The sequence below is a fragment of the Lissotriton helveticus genome, chromosome 9, assembly GCF_964261635.1.
Source record: "Lissotriton helveticus chromosome 9, aLisHel1.1, whole genome shotgun sequence".
Classification (NCBI taxonomy): domain Eukaryota; kingdom Metazoa; phylum Chordata; class Amphibia; order Caudata; family Salamandridae; genus Lissotriton; species Lissotriton helveticus.
Genome location: NC_136070.1, coordinates 253,859,068 through 253,883,609, shown reverse-complemented (window position 1 = coordinate 253,883,609; position 24,542 = coordinate 253,859,068). Strand labels below are relative to the sequence as shown.

The window sequence follows — 24,542 nt, the reverse complement described above, 5'->3', positions numbered from 1 at the left end:
TAAACCAAAACGAGCACCACTATTGCCACACTACTTAGACTTGGATCATGGATGATCGCTCGAATTACTGAACCAAACAGTAACTCTCAGGAGATGTTTTATCCGGAGTTAATCCAACGAATTTTATTAATTTTGCATCACAAATATCATATAAATGAACACTTTTTCTTGTTTAAATACAAACAACACTTATTTGGCTCCACGTCACATATAAAAGGACAATTATTTACAAACAAAGAGACAATTTTAAACAAACTACCAGCTTTCATTCAAACACTCATACACAACAGCACATTGATATATACACACATATAAGAATTACACAGCAATATTTACAATTTCGTGATTTAGAAAACATAGCATTGGAAAGAGCAAATGAGAAGTTTTGAAATGCTTGATAATCAATAGAATATTCCTAATGCTGGGTAGAGGGGGTCTACGCGTTTCGATAACCCCTTGTTGTGGGGAAATCTCATCAGGACCATGTGCCTGTAAATGGAGAACAAGAATGAATCAACCGGGGGGTAGAAAAACCATGCCTCTGACACTACAGTGGGGGGTGGGGAAACTAATCCTACCTCGTAGGTGCTCGGTTTTCTCTTGCTTGGAGAAACTGCAACAAAAATAGAGCCTCTTTAGTCTCTAATTGGAGGAAGGCAATTACACTCTCTTCATTCACACACTCATACGTGAATACTCACATATTTTTAACGCATGCCGCGATTTAGTCAAAATCCAAGTTTTTTCGAATTTGGTGGAAGTGGAAATCTAAAAGAATAGAAGAGCTTGTCAGAGCACGGTGACATTTACGCTCGCTCCTACCGCTGTTATGGGTGGAGAGGGGACGACTTACTTGTTTACAGCGTGTGCGTCGGTCGGGTGGTAGTTCCCGGGTATGACGAAGAATCTTCTCGTTTTAGTGTTCTAAAAGAAAGGGGAGACTTCAGTCAGGTCTCTGTCTATTGGGCTCTTCGCCTCGCGGTTTCGGTCTCTCACGGCGCTTTCAGTTACCTGAATGATCCTCTTGCACTGAATTCATCAGGGGGTCCACGCTCTTCGGTCTCTGACAGCAAATGCAAGGGCCGGTGCTATCCAATCGGTATTGCTATTCTCGCGTTTCTTAGTTTTACTCACTTCCTGGTTCCAGGGATTGTGGGGATTGTAGTTGAGTTGTCGGTCGTCATGGAGACGGTGTTAGTGTTGATCTGGGGTCTAGTTGAATCGGACCTATGTGCAGCCGACCTCGCAGTCCACAGCGGGGGCAGCGGACCAGTTTGGACTGTGTTCATGTTCGTTGCAGTGTCGGCCGTATTCCGTCTGGGGTATTTACAAGCGATAGATCTCGGAGAGTTCATTCAGACCGCTTGTCGCTGTGTTAAACCTGACAATTAGCATGGCTTCATTGCGTGATAGCTTTTCCTCAATGTCACCACCTCTGGAGTCTTTTTCAATTTTTGCGATCACTGTCCATTTCAAATCCTCTAGTGTATGCTCATGATTCTTCCAGTGATTCACTAGAGGAGCAGTTGTGACATTCTTTTTTATTCGCGATTTATGTTGGGTAATTCGGCATCTCACCTCCTGGCTTGTTTTGCCTATGTACAACATGTCGCAAGGGCATCTTATGCCATATATGACGTACCTTGACTTACAATTTGTAAATTTTTCGTGTTTCCAGAATTGTTGCTTATGTTGAAACAGGCACCCTTCTTCGGTACTTGCACAACAAATGCAGGATCCGCATTTGTGGTGTCCTTGGATTGGTGGTAATCCTAGCATCGTGCCAATTGTCGGTATATTCCTCTTTATTGCTGCGCGGACTAAATGGTTGGCAATGCTTTGATCTTTTTTGAAGGCAAACAATGGCTTCTCTTTTAGTGTCTCATCGATATTTTCCACCAGATGCCAATTTTGTAAGATGGTTTTTTTGAACATGTTGGAGTTGGGACAAAATGTGGAGACACATACTATCCTATTGAGAGTTGGTTTCGCCTTTTTCACTAGGAGTGTATCGCGAGGAATCCACCACACTCTCTTCATTGTTCTTCTTAGTAATTTTCTGGGGTAGCCTCTTAAAGCTAAGTTGTCTGTCAAGTTGGTAGCGTGGAACATATATTCGTCCTTAAAATGGCAGTTTCTTTTAATCCGCAAGTACTGTCCAAATGGGAGGTTTTCTTTTAAATTCCGCGGGTGATTGCTTTTAAAATGTAGAGCCTTGTTTCTGTCTGTCTGTTTCTTATACAATGTGGTCACCAAGCCTCCATCTGTTGGATATACCTCGACGTCGAGGAATGGCATTTTAACTTTTGAGAAGCTCATGCTGAATTTAATTTCCTCTGTTCTTGAGTTGAGCCACTCATGAAATTTCTTTAGATTTTTTATGGTATTTTTTCTACCAGACCCTGTCTTGGTAATGGTACTTTAGCAGAAGGCTTTCTGCGAGGTTGTTTCAGGCCCCGATTGGAGCTGTTGAAATATGGTGGTATAAAGTTATTTGTGTTGTGTTTTAATTAGTGTTGTAAATTGATTAGAGTTATTGTGAGTGAGTGGTGCACAGTATGTCTGAAAATCAAACATTTGCCTATAGTGAAGAGCACATAAAAAATCTATTGGAAAAACCCCCCCTGTTCACTTCAGTGACCTTGAGTTCATCTGCTAGAAACCAAAACGAAACTGATAAACTCTTAAGGCTAAAGAAAAAACAAATTCGCACAGATCTGCATGGTCATTTCCTCCTCCAGCACTTGAGAGCTGGCACAATACCAGGAGGTTTGCAGATAAAAAATATCCCCGTGATATTCACAGACGACCCGATTTACAAACAGGGATACAGTTTTATCGAGACCAAGTGTAGCCGAGACCTTATGGTCTTAACGGTCGAGACAGCGCAAAGAATCTCATTGCAACAACTGGAAGAGATAAAAACCTTGGAAAGCGAGATACAACAAAATCAACTTATCACGGACGCAAAAACATTACTTGAAAAAGTTGAAAAAGACATCTTAGAATTCAAGGATTACACAATAAACCAAAAGGAAAATCAGTTCCAAAGGGATAAAAAGAACTTCAATCTTGAAAAAACATATCCGTATCTGCAAACAGATTTCTATTCTAGACCCGATTCAAGGAAATATCTGGGAGAATACCAAGGACGATCAACGAACAAGTTTATTTCCTTTTCAGATATTTCGTCCGCATCAAGCAGTAGTGAGGGTGAGAGTGACAATCAAAGGAGAGGCGCTAATAAAAGAGGAGCATTCCAACAACAACCAGGACCATCCTCGGCTCCTTTTTTAGGAAGAGGCCAACCACAAAACCGAGCACGCCCACGTTACAATCAGCCATGGGAAATGTCGACCCGGAGGCAGAACTACAAGAACTGGTAGTCTCCCCGATCTTCAATTTGTCAAATAAAGTCCTCACTTCATCAGAAACTAGTATTTTGGAAAAAGGTCTCTCCTTTGTCCCCATGCGACATACCAATTTTGTGAAACTCAAAATGGAGGCACTCGAATTTTGTCGAAAAATTAAATTAAAATCTTTCTTTGCACTAACAACGTTTAACCCACCATTGGAGGTCACAGGACTGAGAAAAAAGTCAACATTTTGTCCACCAGGAAATAAAGTTGCAAAAGAAATTATTACCTTTGAAAAAACGATCCTATCGGCCATAACTAAAATGGAAGAAAAACGTAATTGGACAAAATTTAACATCACACAAGCGGAAAAAAGTGCTCTAGAGAATCTCAAAAAGGATACGTCAGTTACAATAAAACAGGCGGACAAAGGAGGGTCGATTGTTGTATGGGACACTGAAAAATACATAGTAGAAGTGATGAGTCAACTCAACAACCCTAGGTGCTATAGAAAAATAGCGAAAGACCCCACTACAGAATTGCAACAACAACTGAACCCAATTTTGGAAAAAGGCTTGATCGAGGGAATTATCGGGAAGAAAGAGTTTGAATATCTCAAATTTAATAATCCACGAATACCCTTGTTTTACGTCTTACCTAAAATCCATAAGGACATAAACGCCCCTCCCGGAAGACCAATCGTCTCCGGCTGTGAGTCATTATTTGAACCAGTGTCCAAGTTTGTGGACTTCTTTTTGAAACCTTTTATGTCCGAAGTCAAGTCATTCCTCCGTGATACAACTGATTTTATCAATAAACTCCCCACTATTCCCTTTGAACAAAATGAAGATTTCTTAGTAACAATGGATGTTTGTTCATTGTACACCCAGATCCCTCAGAGTGACGGTCTGGATGCAATTCAGTTTTTCTTGGATCAAAGACCCAGACCCATCAGAGTACCAACGGACTTTATCATGGAGCTAGCGACATTGGCCTTAAAAAAGAACTATTTTAACTTCAATGGAGAATTTTTCTATCAGACAAGCGGAGTAGCCATGGGGTGTCCTTTCGCCCCAGAATTGGCTGTACTCTTTATGGCATTATACGAAGAGAGATTTGTGTACCAGTCAAACCCATTCGTAGAACAAATCACCAGCTGGAGTCGATATATCGATGACGTCTTTTTGACCTGGAAAGGGACCGAAGAAGATCTAAAGAAATTTCATGAGTGGCTCAACTCAAGAACAGAGGAAATTAAATTCAGCATGAGCTTCTCAAAAGTTAAAATGCCATTCCTCGACGTCGAGGTATATCCAACAGATGGAGGCTTGGTGACCACATTGTATAAGAAACAGACAGACAGAAACAAGGCTCTACATTTTAAAAGCAATCACCCGCGGAATTTAAAAGAAAACCTCCCATTTGGACAGTACTTGCGGATTAAAAGAAACTGCCATTTTAAGGACGAATATATGTTCCACGCTACCAACTTGACAGACAACTTAGCTTTAAGAGGCTACCCCAGAAAATTACTAAGAAGAACAATGAAGAGAGTGTGGTGGATTCCTCGCGATACACTCCTAGTGAAAAAGGCGAAACCAACTCTCAATAGGATAGTATGTGTCTCCACATTTTGTCCCAACTCCAACATGTTCAAAAAAACCATCTTACAAAATTGGCATCTGGTGGAAAATATCGATGAGACACTAAAAGAGAAGCCATTGTTTGCCTTCAAAAAAGATCAAAGCATTGCCAACCATTTAGTCCGCGCAGCAATAAAGAGGAATATACCGACAATTGGCACGATGCTAGGATTACCACCAATCCAAGGACACCACAACTGCGGATCCTGCATTTGTTGTGCAAGTACCGAAGAAGGGTGCCTGTTTCAACATAAGCAACAATTCTGGAAACACGAAAAATTTACAAATTGTAAGTCAAGGTACGTCATATATGGCATAAGATGCCCTTGCGACATGTTGTACATCGGCAAAACAAGCCAGGAGGTGAGATGCCGAATTACCCAACATAAATCGCGAATAAAAAAGAATGTCACAACTGCTCCTCTAGTGAATCACTGGAAGAATCATGAGCATACACTAGAGGATTTGAAATGGACAGTGATCGCAAAAATTGAAAAAGACTCCAGAGGTGGTGACATTGAGGAAAAGCTATCACGCAATGAAGCCATGCTAATTGTCAAGTTTAACACAGCGACAAGCGGTCTGAATGAACTCTCCGAGATCTATCGCTTGTAAATACCCCAGACGGAATACGGCCGACACTGCAACGAACATGAACACAGTCCAAACTGGTCCGCTGCCCCCGCTGTGGACTGCGAGGTCGGCTGCACATAGGTCCGATTCAACTAGACCCCAGATCAACACTAACATCGTCTCCATGACGACCGACAACTCAACTACAATCCCCACAATCCCTGGAACCAGGAAGTGAGTAAAACTAAGAAACGCGAGAATAGCAATACCGATTGGATAGCACCGGCCCTTGCATTTGCTGTCAGAGACCGAAGAGCGTGGACCCCCTGATGAATTCAGTGCAAGAGGATCATTCAGGTAACTGAAAGCGCCGTGAGAGACCGAAACCGCGAGGCGAAGAGCCCAATAGACAGAGACCTGACTGAAGTCTCCCCTTTCTTTTAGAACACTAAAACGAGAAGATTCTTCGTCATACCCGGGAACTACCACCCGACCGACGCACACGCTGTAAACAAGTAAGTCGTCCCCTCTCCACCCATAACAGCGGTAGGAGCGAGCGTAAATGTCACCGTGCTCTGACAAGCTCTTCTATTCTTTTAGATTTCCACTTCCACCAAATTCGAAAAAACTTGGATTTTGACTAAATCGCGGCATGCGTTAAAAATATGTGAGTATTCACGTATGAGTGTGTGAATGAAGAGAGTGTAATTGCCTTCCTCCAATTAGAGACTAAAGAGGCTCTATTTTTGTTGCAGTTTCTCCAAGCAAGAGAAAACCGAGCACTTACGAGGTAGGATTAGTTTCCCCACCCCCCACTGTAGTGTCAGAGGCATGGTTTTTCTACCCCCCGGTTGATTCATTCTTGTTCTCCATTTACAGGCACATGGTCCTGATGAGATTTCCCCACAACAAGGGGTTATCGAAACGCGTAGACCCCCTCTACCCAGCATTAGGAATATTCTATTGATTATCAAGCATTTCAAAACTTCTCATTTGCTCTTTCCAATGCTATGTTTTCTAAATCACGAAATTGTAAATATTGCTGTGTAATTCTTATATGTGTGTATATATCAATGTGCTGTTGTGTATGAGTGTTTGAATGAAAGCTGGTAGTTTGTTTAAAATTGTCTCTTTGTTTGTAAATAATTGTCCTTTTATATGTGACGTGGAGCCAAATAAGTGTTGTTTGTATTTAAACAAGAAAAAGTGTTCATTTATATGATATTTGTGATGCAAAATTAATAAAATTCGTTGGATTAACTCCGGATAAAACATCTCCTGAGAGTTACTGTTTGGTTCAGTAATTCGAGCGATCATCCATGATCCAAGTCTAAGTAGTGTGGCAATAGTGGTGCTCGTTTTGGTTTATAGTGAGAGAATAAACTGAGCAGAGCTCAGGGAGACTCCTTCTCACACGAAGGCGGTTGGAAATCTGAGGTATGGTGGCTCTGCTGGGAATGGTGTAGGCTGGTGCTGGCTGCTGATTGGCTGCAGTTTGGGCCACATAATGAGGAGGAGAGGTTACCTAGTGGTTTCACTACTCTATGGCTTCCTGGCAGTTTTTTCTTCTACTGCTATGGTTATCATTTACTGGGAGACTCCCACCATGACGACGGGGAAGATACAAGCATGTGAATCTATGAAAGATTGAATACTGGAGAAAGGTTAGTTATAGATTCCTTACCTCAGAATTACCCCCAGGCATCAGACTGGATCCATCTGGAAAGTTTTTAGTCATCAGTGCCCCTGTACGTCGGAAGCTGGCGTCAGGTTGACTCCAGGTCCGTCGTTGGCATTGTGGTCGCCAGGATGACATCGCAGTAGCTACACAGACGCCGCCCTTGTGCGCTGACATCAGTTCTGTACACGACTTTCCACGCCAGAAGCGCAGAGCCATGCAAGACACTGACCACTGGTGCACAAAACTAGTGCCCTGAAAGGATGTCCTTAACCCTAGAAGTCGGTTCGCAGAATGGGGAGGATGGGTGGGGTAGCAGTAAGGAATCTATAACTAACCTATGTTTCTTACAGATATATCGTTACCGAAGGTAAGTAACTTGTTCATCTGAAAGAAACAGTTAATTATAGATTCCTTACCTTAGAATAGATACTCCATCAATACCAACCCCAGAGGTGGGTCTGCGAACCAAGTTCACACTAGAAAGTCCTGGAGAACAGAACGACTAAAGAAGCCCTCTCTCCGGACTTGGCTATCCAGACAGTAGCGTCTCGTAAAGGTGTGCAGCGATGCCCACGTAGCTGCCTGACAGATGTCATTTAGGGGTACTCCTCGTCCCAAAGCAATTGTAGGCTCCTTCTTAGCCAAAGAATAGCAGACTTTGATGCGCAGAACGATCCACCTGGAGATGGTCCGTTTGTGCACGACCCGACCTTTCTTAGCACTCACGTAACCAACAAAGAGCTGGTCGTCCACCCAGAATTGTTTGGTGCGATCCAAGTAGAAGGAAAGCGCACATTTTGGATCCAGACGGTGGAGCCTCTCTTCCTCTTTTGAAGGATGCAGAGGCGGAAAGAAGGTGGGCAAAGTGATGGTTTGGCCAATGTGGAAAGAAGTAACCACCCTGGGAAGAATGGAAGGTCTAGTTCTAAGGATGACCTTGTCCGGATGGACAGCCAGAAAAGGAGGCCTAGAAGACAGAGCTTGTAGCTCACTCACCCTGCACGCAGAGGTGATGGCCACCAGAAAAGCAGTTTTCAAAGCGAGGAGTCTGAGAGGCCAGTTATGCAGTGGCTCAAAGGGAGCGCGCATAATATATGTCAGAAGCAAGTTCAAGTCTGACTGGGGCATTATGAAGGGAACAGGAGGAAACAGTTGAGTAATGCCCTTAAGAAATCTATTTACAACATGGGACTTAGATAGAGAAGACTGATTAGGGAGCCTGGGGAAGGCTGAAATGGCCGAGAAGGAGCCCTTAAGAGTGCCCATAGCAGAGCTCTGCTGGGCTAAAGAAAAAAGGAACAAGAGAACCTCAGAAAGAGTGGCAGAAAGGGGATCCACAGCCTTTGCTGCGCACCATGCCACAAATATGTTCCACTGCAGGCGTATACCGTCTTAGTAGAGGGACGCCTGGCTTCCAAGATTACATCACAGACTTTGGGAGGCAGGTCAAATGACGTCAACTGCCGCCGCTCAATCTCCACGCAAGGAGGTGGGGGTTGGACAGGTTCGGGTGGAGAAACGTCCCCTGCTGCTGCGACAGAAGATCCTCTCTAAGAGGCTGTCAGATCGATGGCCATGTTGACCAGCTCAGGATACCAGACTCTTTGTGTCCAATCCGGAGCCACAAGAATGACTTGCGCCCGCTCACTCTTGATCTTCTTCAGCACTCTGGGCAGAAGTGGTTTAGGTGGAAATGCATATGGAAGACTGCAAATCCACTCGCGACGAGAAGCGTCGGCTAGCGAGTGCCGCCTTGGAAATTCCAACGCGCATAATTGCTGACATTGCACGTTCTCTATTCGGTGGCAAATAGATCTAACCAAGGCTCTCCCCACTGCTGAAAGAGACCTTCCACGACCTCCGAGTGAAGATGCAATTTGTGATCCATCATGCACCTGCGACTGAGTTCATCTGCCCTGGCGTTCAGTGAACCTGCCAAGTGTTGAACCACCAGGGATATGCCCTGATATTGTAGCCATGTCCAGAGGCGGAGGGCCTCTTGACATAGGGTCCACGACCCCACACACCCCATTTGTTGAAGTACCACATGGCGATGGTGGTGTCCATGAACACTTGCACTGCTCTCCCCCGGACAGAGGGAAGGAATGCTTTGAGTGCCAGACGAATCGCCCGAAGCTACAGAAGGTTGATGTGGAGCCCGGACTCCGTCGGAGAACAGAGGCCTCTGATCTCCGCTTCTCCCATGTGGCCGCCCCATCCCAGAAGGGATGCATCTGTCACCACTGTGTGTTCTGGTTAGGGAAGGGAGAGGGATCTGCTGTTGACACAATCCTGGTTCGTTAGCTACCATTGTAATTGTCGTGCAGTGCCCTCCGAGATCTGGACTCAATCGGACAGATTCCCCTGATGCTGCTCCCACTTGAACTTCTGGTCCCACTGCAGAGCCCGCATATGCCACCTGGCATGATCGACCAGCAGGATGCAAGAGGTCATGAGGCCCAGCAGCCTCAGGGTCATCCTGACCTAAACCTGGGATAGAGGCTGAAAGATCAGAATCATAGCGCGAATATCCCGGACTCGCTGTTCGGGAGGATAAACCAGAAACTGCGTCGTGTCCAGAACCGCTCCGATTAAGAGGAGCTTCTGAGAGGGGGTCAGATGTGACTTCTGCATGTTGATCGAGAACCCCAGCTAATGCAGGAGGTCGGCAGTAGTCTGGTGGTGGGAGACGACAACCTGGGGTGAGCCCACCTTCAACAGGCAGTTGTCGAGATAGGGGAAAACTGGAACCCCTGATCTGTACAGATGAGCTGCGACCACCTCCATCACTTTCGTGAACACCCAAGGGGTGCTGGTAAGGCCAAAGGGGAGCATGGTAAACTGAAAGTGCTCATGGCCTACTGTGAACCGCAGGTAACGCCAATAGGCCAGTAGGACAGGAACTTGAAAGTAAGCGTCCTGCAAGTCCAACGCTACCATCAAGTCTCGAGGGTCGAGGGCAGACAAGACCTGAGCGAGCGTCAACATTTTGAACTTCTCCTTCCGGAGGAACCGGTTGACGTTCCTGAGATCCAAGCTAGGACGCAGGCCTTTGTCCTTCTTGGGCAAAAGAAAGGAGTGGGAATAGCAACCACGACCTACTTCTGGACCAGGGACCCGTTTGATACCACCCTTGGCCAAGAGTGCCGAAACTTCCTGTTGGAGAAGGACCAGGTGATCCTCCAACATGCGATGGTACTGAGGTAGCATAGAGCAAGGAGTAGTCTCGAAGGGAGGGAGTAGACCCTTCAGACTATCTGCAAAACCCTCCTGTACGACGTGATGGTGCGCCAGTGGGGCAGGTGATTACGGATCCTGCCGCCCACTTGTGTTTGGTGGCCCAGGAAGGTTGGAATAGGAGGGTTTGGAGGCTGCTGCAGAGGGAGCTGCTGTGGACTGGCCCACCGGCCCCCAGAACCACGCCGGTGCTTCCCACCTCCCTGGCTGGCTGGGGCTGAACAGCCTGAGCCGGCCTGTGGCTCTGGACGGGACGTAGTGGGGCACCCCTTCCATAGCCATGAAAGGGGTGAAAGGCAGACTGCGCAGGGAGGGTGGTGGAGAGGCCCAAGGACCGTGCCGTAGCCCAAGAGTCTTTAAAGCTCTCTAGCGCGCTGTCTGCAATGTCGCCAAAAAAGCGACTGCCATCAAAGGGCATGTCCATAAGGGAGGATTGGACATCCCCGGAAAAATCAGTCGAACGCAACCAGCCTTAGCGTCGAAGGGCTACTGATGTGGAAATCGTTCTGTCAAGTGCGTCGGCGGTATCCAGCCCACAGCGGATGGTAAACTTTGCTGCGTCTCTCCCCTCAACAACTACACGGGAGAGTACGGCCCGGGCCTCCTCCGGGCAATGAGGCAGCACCTGCGCCATTGTATCCCACACAGAGTGGGTGTAACAGCCAAACAGACTTGCAGTGTTTACCGACCGCAGTCCCAAGCTGGCGGAAATTGTTTTTTTTTCCCAAGATGGTCCAGCATTTTGGATTCCCTATCCAGTGGTGCAGTAGGGAAGGCGCCTTTAGAAGTGGAGGCTTGAACCACCAAGCTCTCAGGGGTGGGGTGTTGGGAGAGGAAAGTGGGGTCGCCTGGGGCCGGGCGGTGGAGTCAGGCAATCATACTGTCCACAGGAGCCCCTGTGTTGGGCCTGGACCAAGTGCCCAAAAGGATGTCCGTGAGGGCTTCATTAAACTGCATCAGGGGCTCCGAAGAACTCGCTGCCGGTTGAAGGATCTCTGTCAGGAGGTTAGTCCTGACTGCCACCATAGGTAGCTCGAGGTGGAGAGCCTTAGCCTCCCTACGCAACACCACTGCGTATGACGCTCCCTCCTCCGTAGCCACGGTAGGAGGTCACAACATGCCTAGGTCTGGGGAGGTATCCTGATCACTGGCACCCTCCAGTTCCTCTCTCCAGTCCGGATCGTAATCTAATTGGTCTGTTAAAGGGTCACCAGACCCCTCTCAGTTTTCTTCACCCTCCTCTGGCTGCCAATCTGGCTGAAAATGGCCACGGTGGAACACAGGGACAAAAGTACCCATCGGCACCGGATCCAGCGTCGGTCGGAGCTGGTCCGGCTCTGTGTCCACATCGGGGTGGAAGCCGGGGTTGACGCCGGATGGGGGTCCAGCAGGCATTGGCTGCGGACGTGGTGCAGGTGGGATCGGTGCTGGCGGAGGTGTAATGAGGTAGACCGGCGCTGATCCGGATCCAGGCCTGGATCCAAGGGGGCCCTGCGGTGCGGAAGCCGAAGCCGCCGGCGTGGAAGGCCTAGGGCCCCTAGCCGAGTTCACGGGGCACAAAGGCGCGCCGGCGGAGTCGGGCTGCGCAAAGATGGCATACATCGCTTTGTAAAATTGACGAAACTGGGCAGGGGTCGCTACGGGTCCCGGGAAGGAAGGGAAAGCCGGAATCGACCCTGAAGGCTCCGCACGCGGAGCCATGGAAGGGGCACCACCCACACCCTCGTAGCGTTGGTCGACAGACGAGGGGAAGTCGAAGAGCGACGATGATTCTTCTACTTCTTCTTATGCTACGACTTACCTGACCCCGAGTGCAAAGATTTAGAAGAGCAGTGATGATGATAACTCCCTCGACCACCCATGCGACTAGTACCTTGAGCGACGCGGAGCTGACTGCCGGGTCTCGAGGAGCTTTCGGGACCGCTCCCGCAAAGACTTTGGGCCATGGTTGGGCAGTTGGAGCACTACTTGGGGTCATGGTCACGCTCCAGGTAGTAGAGGCACACGTGGTCCGGATCCGTCACGGACATCAGTCGAGTACAGGAACTGCATGCCTTGAAGCTGGGCATCCCTCTTGCACCAGGAGTCGGTTGAGACTCAAAAACTAAGTCAACAAAAGTTGCAAAAAAGTCAGTCAAAAAGTGACTGGGGGTACCACTCTTTACTAATCTGTTCTTGCTGGTGCGGAAAAAGGAAGAACTGAGGTCAGCGCGCGAGAGCGGCATCTATGTTGCTACTGCGACGTCATCCTGGCGACCAAGATGCCAACGACAGACGCGGAGTCAACCGACGCTACCTTCCGACGCGCAGGGGTACTGCTGACGAAAAACTTTCTAGATCCAGTCTGACGCCTGGGGGTAATTCGAAGGTAAGGAATCTATAAGGTAACAAATCTATAACTATCTGTTTCTTTCAGATATTACATTTATCAGCCCATATCTGTTTCCTGTATGCTTGCCTCAGAGTTTAGACTTTTTCTTTCATACTCTTTACATTTGAGTTTTTATACCAGAGACACCGGAGGTCTTTATTTAGATTGTTTCTTAGCCTCCGTGCTTTCTGACCCACAGTGTTCTTCAACCTATTATAGTTAGAGTCTGATCTTTTTTTTAATCCTATGCCAGATTAGTTTATAGTGATGCTACCAATATAGTCAAGCTTTCATTACTTCATTATCCTTCTTTTGTTCAGAGCCCCATTTTATGGGACGTAGATCTTGTTTTATTTTATTTATTTGGGTCTGTTCCACCCTCCAATTTATTCTTTGTAAGGGGGCAGTATCATTTGTTGACCAGTCAGCGTTATTTTGTGATACCTTTTCATAAACGTTGTGATCTTGCATGAGATTGCCACACGGAGTTATCAGAAAATCATCTATTTTATGGAAGTGTTTTATTGATGGCCATAAGTAGTCCAGGGTAGCTAACCTAGAAGACGAAATGTGCGTATATGCTGCTGGTCTGCCAAATTTTACTCTGCCATTCAGGCATCGTATCCCTAAGGTCTCTAGGGAGTTTTCCAGTTGTTCGCCAAATCTGTCCTGTATCTGATTTTGGGAGGTCACTTGCAAAATTCTCCAATATGCATCCTCCCTATCTTTCTTCTCCTTGTGGTTGCTATTCCAGAGTAGATTTGAATTGAAGTCACCTCTAAATAGCTGATGTGCTTTAGGATAATCTGACCGTAGGCCTTATAGAACATCCACCAAAATACCTGCGGACTCATGATTCCATTTAATCGATGGGGGCAAATAGGCATTCCCAAGAATTATGGTTTTGTTCACTCTGTTGTTTTGGCTTTTAGGTAGATCGATTTTTACAATGATTGTGTCTCTTTTTCTGGCGCAGGTTATGGAGGCTTTATCCACACTATGTGTGGGAGGGTATACTCAGACGTGAGTCCCTTGCTCATTGCACCATCAGGATTCAAGCAAGCCGGGCCGAAGAAGGCTGTGATGCCAGAAACCAGTCCCCGGAAGCTTGTTTCCTTCCCAGTATAAGAATTGGCTTGGTAGTTTGGTTTGCCCTGTTCCCATCATGCACTGGGACAGGAACAGACTAATTTGCATATAGCCAGGTTCTGAGCTGGGATGGTGCAGTGAGCTAAAAAACGGTGATGGATTAAAACCATGATCTATTGACTTGGTAAGAGTATTCTGCATCATTCAGAAACTCTGTCCATCACCACCCCATTTTTCCAAAACCGGCATTAACTGCCAGATCACTTTTTACTTGTATCGAAACTCAATCCCTTGAGTCCACCATGTTGGGATGGGAAGGCAGAGTACCGCAAAATGTATGTAGTCTAAAAAAGGCCTTACCTCCACACACCGCGTTTCCTGCGGACAAATGATATAATTCGTAGTTAATTGACCCAGCCCCTTAATTTGTCCTCATGATCCGAGATTCCCCTCACATTCCAAAGGAGATTTTAATCTCCTGGGAATTATGCCCACTCCATATATCTTACTGCAATTAGAAACATTGATTTATATACCCTGTACCCCGTACCTTTTTCTTACCACTGTACATTGACATTTGGCACACATTTCATTGGGCGCCAGTGCAAGATAGTCTTCTCTGAAATGGCTTTACTTACATTTCCACTTTGTAGGCATATCATCAGCTGCATTGTCCTCACAGGCATGGAAGACAACGCTTGTGTCGACAACTTAATCGTTAATGATTCAGCCAATGATGGAATGATTTTTGACTACGGATCAGTCGAACCGAAGGCTCCTCAAAAGGAGTCACAGGTACTAATGAGGAAGAAGAATTAGCCTTTTTTTGTGATAGGATGATGGTCCAGCAGGCTCTCTACTCACAGATCTTTCAGGCCCAGAATCCTTACTGTGAGATCTCACTCTCTTGGAGATCTTTTCATATGCGGCGAGCCCTCACTTTTACGCTTCTTCCCAGATGAGGAATGACTCCTTATCTCATCATCATCAGAATTGAAGTCAGAATGGGGTTTTTTCTTCTGTAACCAAAGAAGAAGCCAGGCCGTGCAATCTTTTAAGGTCTTGGCCGAAAAAATCCTGCACTGCTTACACTCCTTAATCTTATGGTAAGGATGTAAGCAGTAAAGGCCTGAACAGAATCTCCATAGATCCCTCTGACATGCTGGTAACCAGGATAATAACCCAAAAATCTGTACCTTTGAGTTGCCAGAAGGTAAAAGAATCACTTCTTTTGAGAGTACCGGAAAGGTCAAGAGTTGACAAAACACTGAGACTGAGCAGAGCTGAGGGAGACTCCCTCTCACACAAACTGCAGTAAGAAATCTGTGGTGGCTCTGCTGGGGATGGGTGCTTCAGTGTCTCTACTCTGATTGGTGGTAGTTTAGTTGCATTAAAACAATGTGAAATGGCTATCAATGTCTATTATTTTCAATGTGATGTATAATGTTTAAGTCTTGGTACTGCTTTTATTACTGTTACCGTGAGACTCCTACCATGTCAGTGGTGGAAGATTCAAGTATGTGAATCTATGAAAGATACAATACTGAGAATACGGGTTTCTAAAATGAGATGATGCTTGGAATTATTTTTTAAAAATCTTTTTATTAAATGCAAATAACAAAAAACATAGAAAAGAAAACAGAAAACAAGGCAGTACATTACAGTTGTGTCATTTAGGCGCTGGGGGGGGGGGGGGGGGATTAGATATCCAAATCAGATGTCAGAAGTATGTGATGAGATTGGGGAGGGGGGAGGAGACCAGGAGGAAGCAAGATATCTAGATTCCCGTGGAGGAAACATCAGGTTGGGAGGATGACAGGTCAGTATCCAATTCTGAATGGGGGGAGTACAGATGTCACCACGGTATGCGTTCCATTGATTCCAGATCTTCCCCCATTTGCGGGGTGTGCCACGGGAAACATACACTGCCTTTTCCCTAAACATGCACCAGTCCATGTTTTGTTGCCACACCAGAACTGTCGGTGGCATCTGGGCACCCCACAACTGAGCAATGTCTCTCTTAGCAATCATATTACCCAAGGTCACCCATCGAAGCTGCGCCAGGTCATAATCATTCGGCTCCCAGACATTCAACAGACACCGCCTCGCCTCAGGCATTGAGTGCCCCCCCGTGACCTCACTCATAACTTCATGCACGCGAGTCCAATAGCGCATCACAGCAGGACATTCCCAAATGATATGGAGAAACGTACCCACCAGACCACAACCACGCTTGCACAGTCCATCCACAGAGAATCCCATTCGCACCAAACGGGGACCAGTCACGTAGACCCTATGAAGAATTTTGAGCTGGACAAACCGGAGGCGCGCCGGGATAGCCACTTCCTTCGGGGAAGAGATCGCAGCCTGCCAGTCCTCGTCATCGAGCTCCAGACCGTGATGCTTGGAATTATAGATCTGACATATCTTCTGGAGCATCAGAAAATTAGAGAACTAGAAAGATAAGGGTGCATGTCTTTAGAATGTATAACTAGAGGGTTCTGTGAACCCTTTTGCAATGAGAATCTTCTACCACAATTACCATAAACATCCTGCCTCTCTATTTTACACTCAGACCTCATTTCCTCTCTCCCTTCTCTCTCTCCGGCTCTCGTTTCTCGCTCACTCCAGTCACTCTCATTTTCTTATCCACTATCTTTCTTTCCTCTTTCTCCTGTCTGCCTTTCCTCTCTGTCTCGATCTCCTCATTTACTCCCTCCTTCTCATCATTCCACTCTCCTGCCTTAACTTCTCATGTATTTCTTCTTCCTTAGTTGCCCTCCTCCTCATATGCTTCCCTCTTTCCTCCACCCATCCCATTTTTCCCAATTTCATACTTTCTTTCATCCCATTCCTCTTTTTTGCCTCCTCTCTCCCCATGAACGTTCACAGGAGTCCATGGATAGTGGAAGTGACATCATGCATCTTGTAACTCCCAATAAATTCATAGTAAGGACCATTTTACTCAACTTCAGCTTCTTAACAGCCTCCTATCTTCTGCTGAATGGCTATGAGGAGGCTTGGGATTGTAAAGTACAAAAATGAAACAGGGCTCGTACAGCTGTGTCTCCTTTCTGTAAACAGTGTTGTTTCCTTTCAGTAAACAGAGCTTAAGAGCCCTGCTTCCTTTCCCTAAACAGCACTCTTTTAGCCCTGTTTCTCTTCTATAAAAAGAGCTCTTACTGCCCTATTTCCATCTGGAAACAAGTGCTCTTACCACCTTGCTTCCTTTCTGTAAACAGTGCTCTTACAGCCTAGCTTCCTTTCTGTAAAAAGCGCTCTTACAGCCCAGCTTCCTTTCTGTAAACAGTGCTCCTACAGCCCAGCTTCCTTTCTGTAAACAGTGCTCCTACAGCCCAGCTTCCTTTCTGTAAACAGTGCTCTTACAGCCCAGCTTCCTTTCTGTAAACAGTGCTCTTACAGCCCAGCTTCCTTTCTGTAAACAGTGTTCTTGTTGCCCTGCTTCATTTCAGTAAACAGTGTTCTTACAGCCCTGCTTCCTTTCTGTAAACAGTGCTCCTACAGCCCAGCTTCCTTTCTGTAAACAGTGCTCCTACAGCCCAGCTTCCTTTCTGTAAACAGTGCTCTTACAGCCTAGCTTCCTTTCTGTAAAAAGCGCTCTTACAGCCCAGCTTCCTTTCTGTAAACAGTGCTCTTACAGCCCAGCTTCCTTTCTGTAAACAGTGTTCTTGTTGCCCTGCTTCATTTCAGTAAACAGTGTTCTTACAGCCCTGCTTCCTTTCTGTAAACAGCTCTCTTATAGACCGCATGCTTCCTTACTGTGAACTGCGTCCCTTAGAGCTGTGTTCCTTTTATTTGAACAGCGCTCTGTTCCGTTCAGGCGAAATAGACGCAGAAAAAATCAGGCCAAGTGAGAGTAAAAGGCAGCTTTATTGGGATAGGTATGCAATTCTGGAACTCATTAACATTTTACAATTCTTAACCCCTTCGATGCTCATGACGAGCTGAGCTCGTCATGAGGTACACCTCTCGTGTGCTCATGACGAGCTGAGCTCGTCATGACCACACCAGTTTTTTTTGCTGTCCAGCACAGCAGAGGAATATGTGCAGCATCCATGAGGTTAAATTCATCGCCTCACTAATACAATAAACAAATCCTTCCCCCACCCTTAAACTCCCCAAACAATTCTTTAACATTTCCAGTCTTCACCATCCCCTTTCATCCATTGACTTTCACACGGGACTCAACCATCGCTCATCCGTGTTCCCTCTGCCTAAAGCCTACGATGCCATTCCTTAAACCCTTTCGGCCTGTCCCAAGTTCCTCCATTTCTGCCACTTGTCCACAGCAACAACACAAATACCCAAAACTGCAGACCCTCCAAAAGTGAAAACATAGGGCAAAAACAAAATAAATAAGAGGGTGGGAGAGAGGTACAAGCTAAAAAAAAAACGACACCTGACCAGGCGCTGCCCGCACCTAGGGGAGGGGCGCCCTTAGTAGCGCCACTGGACTGAGCCTCCTCCGGGGACAAGAAGGTGGTTGGTGGAACGAAGGGGGTCAGGTGATGTCATCAGGGTGTGCAGTAAAAATCTTGTTGGTTATTTACGGCGGCCTCCCAGGGTTTTCAGCCTCTTCAGGCAAGATGTAGGGATGCGTCATTGACACAACTACACAACTTGCACCAGCTAGGAAAAAGAGAGCTGTTCCATCAAGATGGGGTGCATCTGTCGGTGAAAAGGCAGGAACTCTTTATTCAGACTATATTGGGGCTATTGTGGAGCACAGTCAGCGCTGGGGGAGGGGGTGGGAGGGCGAGTGCGCCAGGTAGCTTCTTACCCTGTGGCAGAGCACTGACAGTTAACAACAAAGGGGGATGCACAACAATGGAGGTTCAGCGACTGGATGGACCCCAGAAGGGGGTAGTATGGACGTGTGCAGAAGATAGGCGGGGAGGAGGGTCTGATCTGCGGGTGGTCCTGGACTCTACTGCCCTAACCCGCAATATATGGAAAGAGTAGAACCTTGGGGAGGATGCCTGTGTGCAGGTACCACGGTGGGCCGGTGCACTATGCGGTGCCCTGGAGTTCAAGTAGTGCAACAGTATACTGTACCGCGTTGGGGCCTGCTGGCACAATGTGCGCAGCAGAGTGGGTGCTTGGTGAGCTGAGACGGCCAAGTTCAAGTGTACGGCCAAGTTCAAGTTCAAGTGTAATGTCGTGCCTATTTTTCTTAATGCCTGTGACATATGGATGCCGCTAAAGTGTGATGCTGTGAATAATTTTTATATATCCAAGTAGGATATTTTTACTCTCGTATTGGTTTGTGGTGAATTACCTGGTTTGATGTGAGTAAAAAGGCTACGCCTTGGACAACATACCCTGATTCTGAGAGTTCTTGGGCACAGTGGGAGGAAAGGTGACACAAGTTGGGGAGGGATGAATGTCACATTGTGCGCGTACTATAACAGGGCTACAGCGTCAAATGATCCAATTCTAAAAAAAAAGCCTAACAGTAAAATATACCCCACCTTCTGAACAAAAAGGACCAATGGGCCCTACCCAAATGCCTGGCCTGCACCATTGGCCTGAAGCTGCCAACCCTAGGAGCCTGTCGCTATCGTGAACTCCAAGACCAGGAGTAACAAAGGACAAACAAGAAGTAGAAGGTACTACTACCCCTTTATCATGTACACATCTCCCCTTTCACTTCCTTACGAGCTCCTCACCTTCGCAGCTCACTCCTCCGGCTGCATTTGAATAGCCGGTCGTACAAAGACAGAAGTAGGACCCGTTGCTGTTCAGACACTCCCCGTTGGGGCCGCAGACGTCTGCTGTCAGACACTCGTTTAAATCTGCAGCAAAGAAAACAAAGCCATGAATTAGCACAGAGGAGTAAGGAGAGGTGTCACTGTCTCATAAACTCCAGGATGACCGTCCATTACGATTATATAGCGAGCAGAGGAGTAATTCCGGCAGGAAGAAAGCTAACGTCTTCGGGTAATAACTTAAGACATCTTTAGAAACGACGGTAAAATGTATGTAAACAGTCCTCGGTTGAATGTAAAAAATGAATGAAACAAAGTTTCTAACCTAAAACAGTAATCAATAGCTTTATTTTCAACATTTAGTGTGTAGAAAGGAAGCTACTTGAAGCATGTTAAAGTCCATTCTGTCTTCCCTTCCTTATTTGTACTTGCATGTGTGTTATCCATAAGTCTTAATCATCACTGTGCCATTTTTTATTACAGGGTCTTTCCGCCCCAACCTGACATCGCCCACTCCTATACCATCTATCTACTTCAGGCGTGCAGAGGGATTATTTTAGGACATTTCCTCACAGATGTTGTGTATTTTTTAGTCTCGCCTTTCCTTTTCGTCCACTGGTCTTTCCCTGTTTCCCGACTCATCAGGAAGTCTGCTTCAGCGAAACCACCTCTCAAGAAGTCCTTGTGTGGTAGACTCGTGGCGTCATCTGAGTCTAGTGCCCGCTTTCCCTTGCAGGAATGGACACATTCCTGACAATTCTTCTCTCAAGCACACCAAGGTAGGCTGCTTTCATCTGCAATATAACGCTGACTTGGTAGCCAAATTGAATTTTAGTTCCACCTGCAATGGCCTCAGGCACAGGCGACAGCGGGGTATTAGAGGAATGCAGGATGACATACCCAGTAAAGTACAAAGGAATATTTATTTGCAACTTTTTGGTTGAGTCATGCAATTGAACGATCCTATCCCCTCAAGAAAATGCTCTCCCTTTGTCAATATCCAGATTTCCATCTAACGGCTCTATGTATCTGCAAGGAAGCAGCGATGAGTTGTCTTTGCTGATTGAAAGCCACATCTTGCTGAGGAGTTATAAACAGGCTGAAGAACATGCTTTCATCGACTGATATTAATCTCCCTTTATCAACCTGTCATGCACATAGGAGAAAACCTGGTGACCGTGTCTTTTGAAATAAACTGCCATTGGTCCCATGCATTTTGTGAAGATTCTTGTGGCAGATTTTAAAACAAACGGGGAACTCTAAATTGGTAATGACAACTGGCCATCTCAAACATTGTACTCTTCTTCCTCATAATATGGTTCACAATGACACTCGTAGTGCAAATCATAGCATCAGCGTTCTTCCTAAGGACATTGTTCAACATTCTGTCCATCAATTGTTCTTTTTGGATTTGTCACCCCAAGTGGGACGGTTATGCCCAGACGAGGTTCCTGTGCTCTCCATGCCACTTGCATCAAGCTAGCCTGGCTGATGAGGGGTGAAACCCCAAAACCAGTCCTGGCAGTTCGGGCTGGACTGTTCCCATGGGGAACAGGGTCAAGACTGATTTGCATATGGCTGGGTTTAAACTAGAATGGCATGGGGACCAAAGAAACAATGGATTTATGCCCAGATCTCTGTACTGGGGTGAATGTTTGACATTGTTCAACATTCTGTCCATCAATTGTTCTTTTTACATAACCCCTAGTCTGTTTAAATAAACTAGGCCACCAATAGTGTTGCTGTAGCATTGCTTTTGTTGCATTTATTCCTGCACGTGCAGGGGCAACCCCCTCATGGGCTTCTTTGATTAATTCTACTCTAGACAGATTATAATATATTATTTTGTCTCCCACTCCTGGTATCACTACTAAAGGAATGCTATCTGAATTAAAGGTGTAGGAGCATTAGGGAGGAAAACCTACAGGAGGTTTCCCAGCTTGCTTGGTTGCATTTATGGCTGTTAAAATATCTGTGTCGATCTTCGTTTGAAAACTGGTCAAGACTACTACTCGGGCAGTTAGACCTTGGCCGCTAGGTCAGTGGCACAGTTTCCTTTAGCACGATTGTCATCACGGTGATGGCTCAAATTGTGCCTCAAATGGACCAATGGAAGCTTTGTCTTGTAAGACAACTACCTTTCCCCCGAGCTGTTTATTCTTTATATGTTTTCTCTTTGAATCCTTGAAGCCATTCAATTGCTATTGTTGCAAATTGACAATGTGCCCTTGCACATAGAAGGCTTAGTCGGACACGATAAGTGTGGAAACAAATGATGCAAGTAGCAGGGGATGTACCCTGAAATTTCAGTGTTCGGGGATGAGTTCACCATCCTTCACTACACCGTGCCGCAGCACAGTGCATGGTGCTGAGTACTTATGATTTGTTCCTACCACAGGCTGGGCAGAGCCACCTGCGTAGAAGATGTTCTGGTAAGACTCAATGGGTAAAGCAGCTGGAGTCAGAGCAACATCTTGTTCATATTGGAGAAAAGCCTGTGTACGAGGAGAGGGTTATTACTAAAACTTTACATCCACTGCCCTTAAAGAAGACACACACTGTACCCTCCACAGGTGTAGGGCACGAGCATTAGTTATGCTTTCTTTTGAGTGCTGAAATATGGGAAGAAACCCAAATGGCAGCTCCAAAAACAAACAATTGGGCACAGTCTTTTGATCTGGTTGTGAATGCCCTTGAGGCAAATGATCTATGGGAACCAACACTGTTTCACACTGTCTTCAAAACATGCTTAAACAAACAAGCAAATGAGGAAGATCTCATGGATTTTAGTAAAAGAAGACATGTGTGGACAGTCATCGACTCTTACAAACAACCCCACCCGCAACCATACTTAACTATTTTAATGAGATTTTTAATCAAAGTCAAGTTTCTTCAAGTATGCTGCAGCCAAACTAACGAATGCTTGCCAAAACTGACAAGAACACCTTTGTGTTCTAAATGTAGGCTATGTCTTTTCCACACGGAATGTCTAACTCACATCATCTCAACTGGTCTCAGATTGCTAGCTGAACACATGCTTAGCTGCGTAAGCTTTTTAATCAGAATGGTATTAGAACCTGCCTTCATAAACTTCATCACAAAAGCAGATAAGCTGCAAATAGATAAAGACCCAGATGCTGCAATGAGAAGGAAGTATGAACAATAGCTCCACTCTTTTAGCCTCACTGTTACTTCAGCACTTTATCCACATAGTATGGCTGCGGCTGCATAGGTCATCATGGAGAACATCAAGGTCCAAAGGAATACGAGGGGACACTACTTAAGAATATTCTGATCTGAGGATTCTTTTTACTATCTTACACACTTTATTGCGAATTTTGCAGCAACTGGAAAAGAAGACAAGTCATTGTTTAGATACATTTCAAACTGTAGATGTTTCAGGTTGAGGGGGGTTGAGTAACTGTCACACCAATGATGTTTTTTTTCTCCCAGCCTGAGCAAATGTTTCCACGTCACACCTGCCCTATATATTTGGTATTATAGAAGACGCTGAGTAAGATAAGAAGCATCATTGTGGTACTAGAGAGCGGGTCAACACTGCCGTCTAGAAGAGTCTTTTCCTCTTTTCGGTTTCTCCTTATGCCATCTTCTACTATTAGCACTTCTTGTGCTGTCACATTTGCACTATATATTGAGTTTTCATGTACAGGTCATTGCGAGATAAAATACCTACTGCAGATCTTACGAGGCAGGGAGGGCGGAGTAAATGTTGTACTGATGTCTTTCCCAGCTTCTAGTGAAATTTAAGCAAATTTTCTCTCATGTCACTACTGCGCTTTATATTTGATATTACGTAAGAGGTAGAGTAAGACAATAGGCAACATGTGGAACAAGAGGGCATGGGGTGTAAGTGCTGCCTGGAAATAATTCAACCTTTGCTTGTTTCTCATTTATGCTAGCCAAGCTATCAATCCCAACTTTTACTTTGTGACGCATGGTATTTGTGACCCCGTGTCCTAGGACAGCTTCCTCTTCCCAAATGTGTTTCCGAAATGTTGTGTTCCGTGCAACATGCCAGCCTTGTATAGTGCATACTGCAAAAGGAAGTACTTATATGTGTTTGGGTGAGCTCAGAGTGTGGATGAGAGTTCACGAGGTGACAAGGTTCAGACCTCTGGAGTTGAGGCTAAAGGCAGTGCTGGTTTCTCAAGGTGTGTTTCATAAAGGCGTTGTGACTAAAACCTCATCTAGTTATGGGCTTCTCTGCAGAGCATACAAAGTGATCATCACATAGTAACCTAAAGAGAGCAGGGCGATGCTAAGTGGCAAATGAAACGATATGCGGCCGGTACAGGTAAGAGCGGTGGGCAGCGGTGCGGGTGCAGGCAGGGCGGGGGGTAAGTCGACAGATGACAGAATAGGGAAAATAAAATAATTAAATAAATTAAACCACTTACCTTGCGCTCGCCCCATTGCCGAGTTGGCTATGCGGCGAGCACAAGGTAAGTGGATTTTATTTTTCCTATCCAGTTGTCTGTCAACTCCTCCCCCGCCCCACTACTCTTACCTGTACCAGAAGCGCCTGAATGAAAAAACAGCTAAAATGTAACTATTTTTTGGGGTACAGGCTAGACATCTTTTAAGATCAAAACTGTACTTGGGTGGTTGTACCATGCCATTTAAGGATGTGTCTAGGATACAATGGCTGTGTATAGGCATTTGAGGTTGTAATTAGCTTTCCCTATGTAGGTGATGGCTGTTTTACAGCAATATCATGCCTATGTGGCATATCATGGATGCACCACTGTGAAATATATATGCTAACTAAACAACAGTTGCATTTGCTTTACCTACATTTATTAGCACTCCCTGCATCTACGGCTCACTGCAATAGGGTGGCGG

At 45.9% G+C, this 24,542-nt stretch overlaps 1 protein-coding gene across 2 annotated transcripts in view; it reads right to left on the bottom strand.

Moving 5' to 3' along the window:
* The window catches only part of LTBP2 (latent transforming growth factor beta binding protein 2), a 1,439,407-nt gene that overhangs the window by 324,892 nt on the left and 1,089,973 nt on the right, over window positions 1-24,542 (bottom strand). For both annotated transcript variants that reach the window (XM_078659886.1, XM_078659885.1), the window contains one exon: window positions 19,641-19,766. In XM_078659886.1, the coding sequence (XP_078516012.1) occupies window positions 19,641-19,766 (126 nt within the window). The remainder of the gene's footprint in view (window positions 1-19,640; window positions 19,767-24,542) is intronic.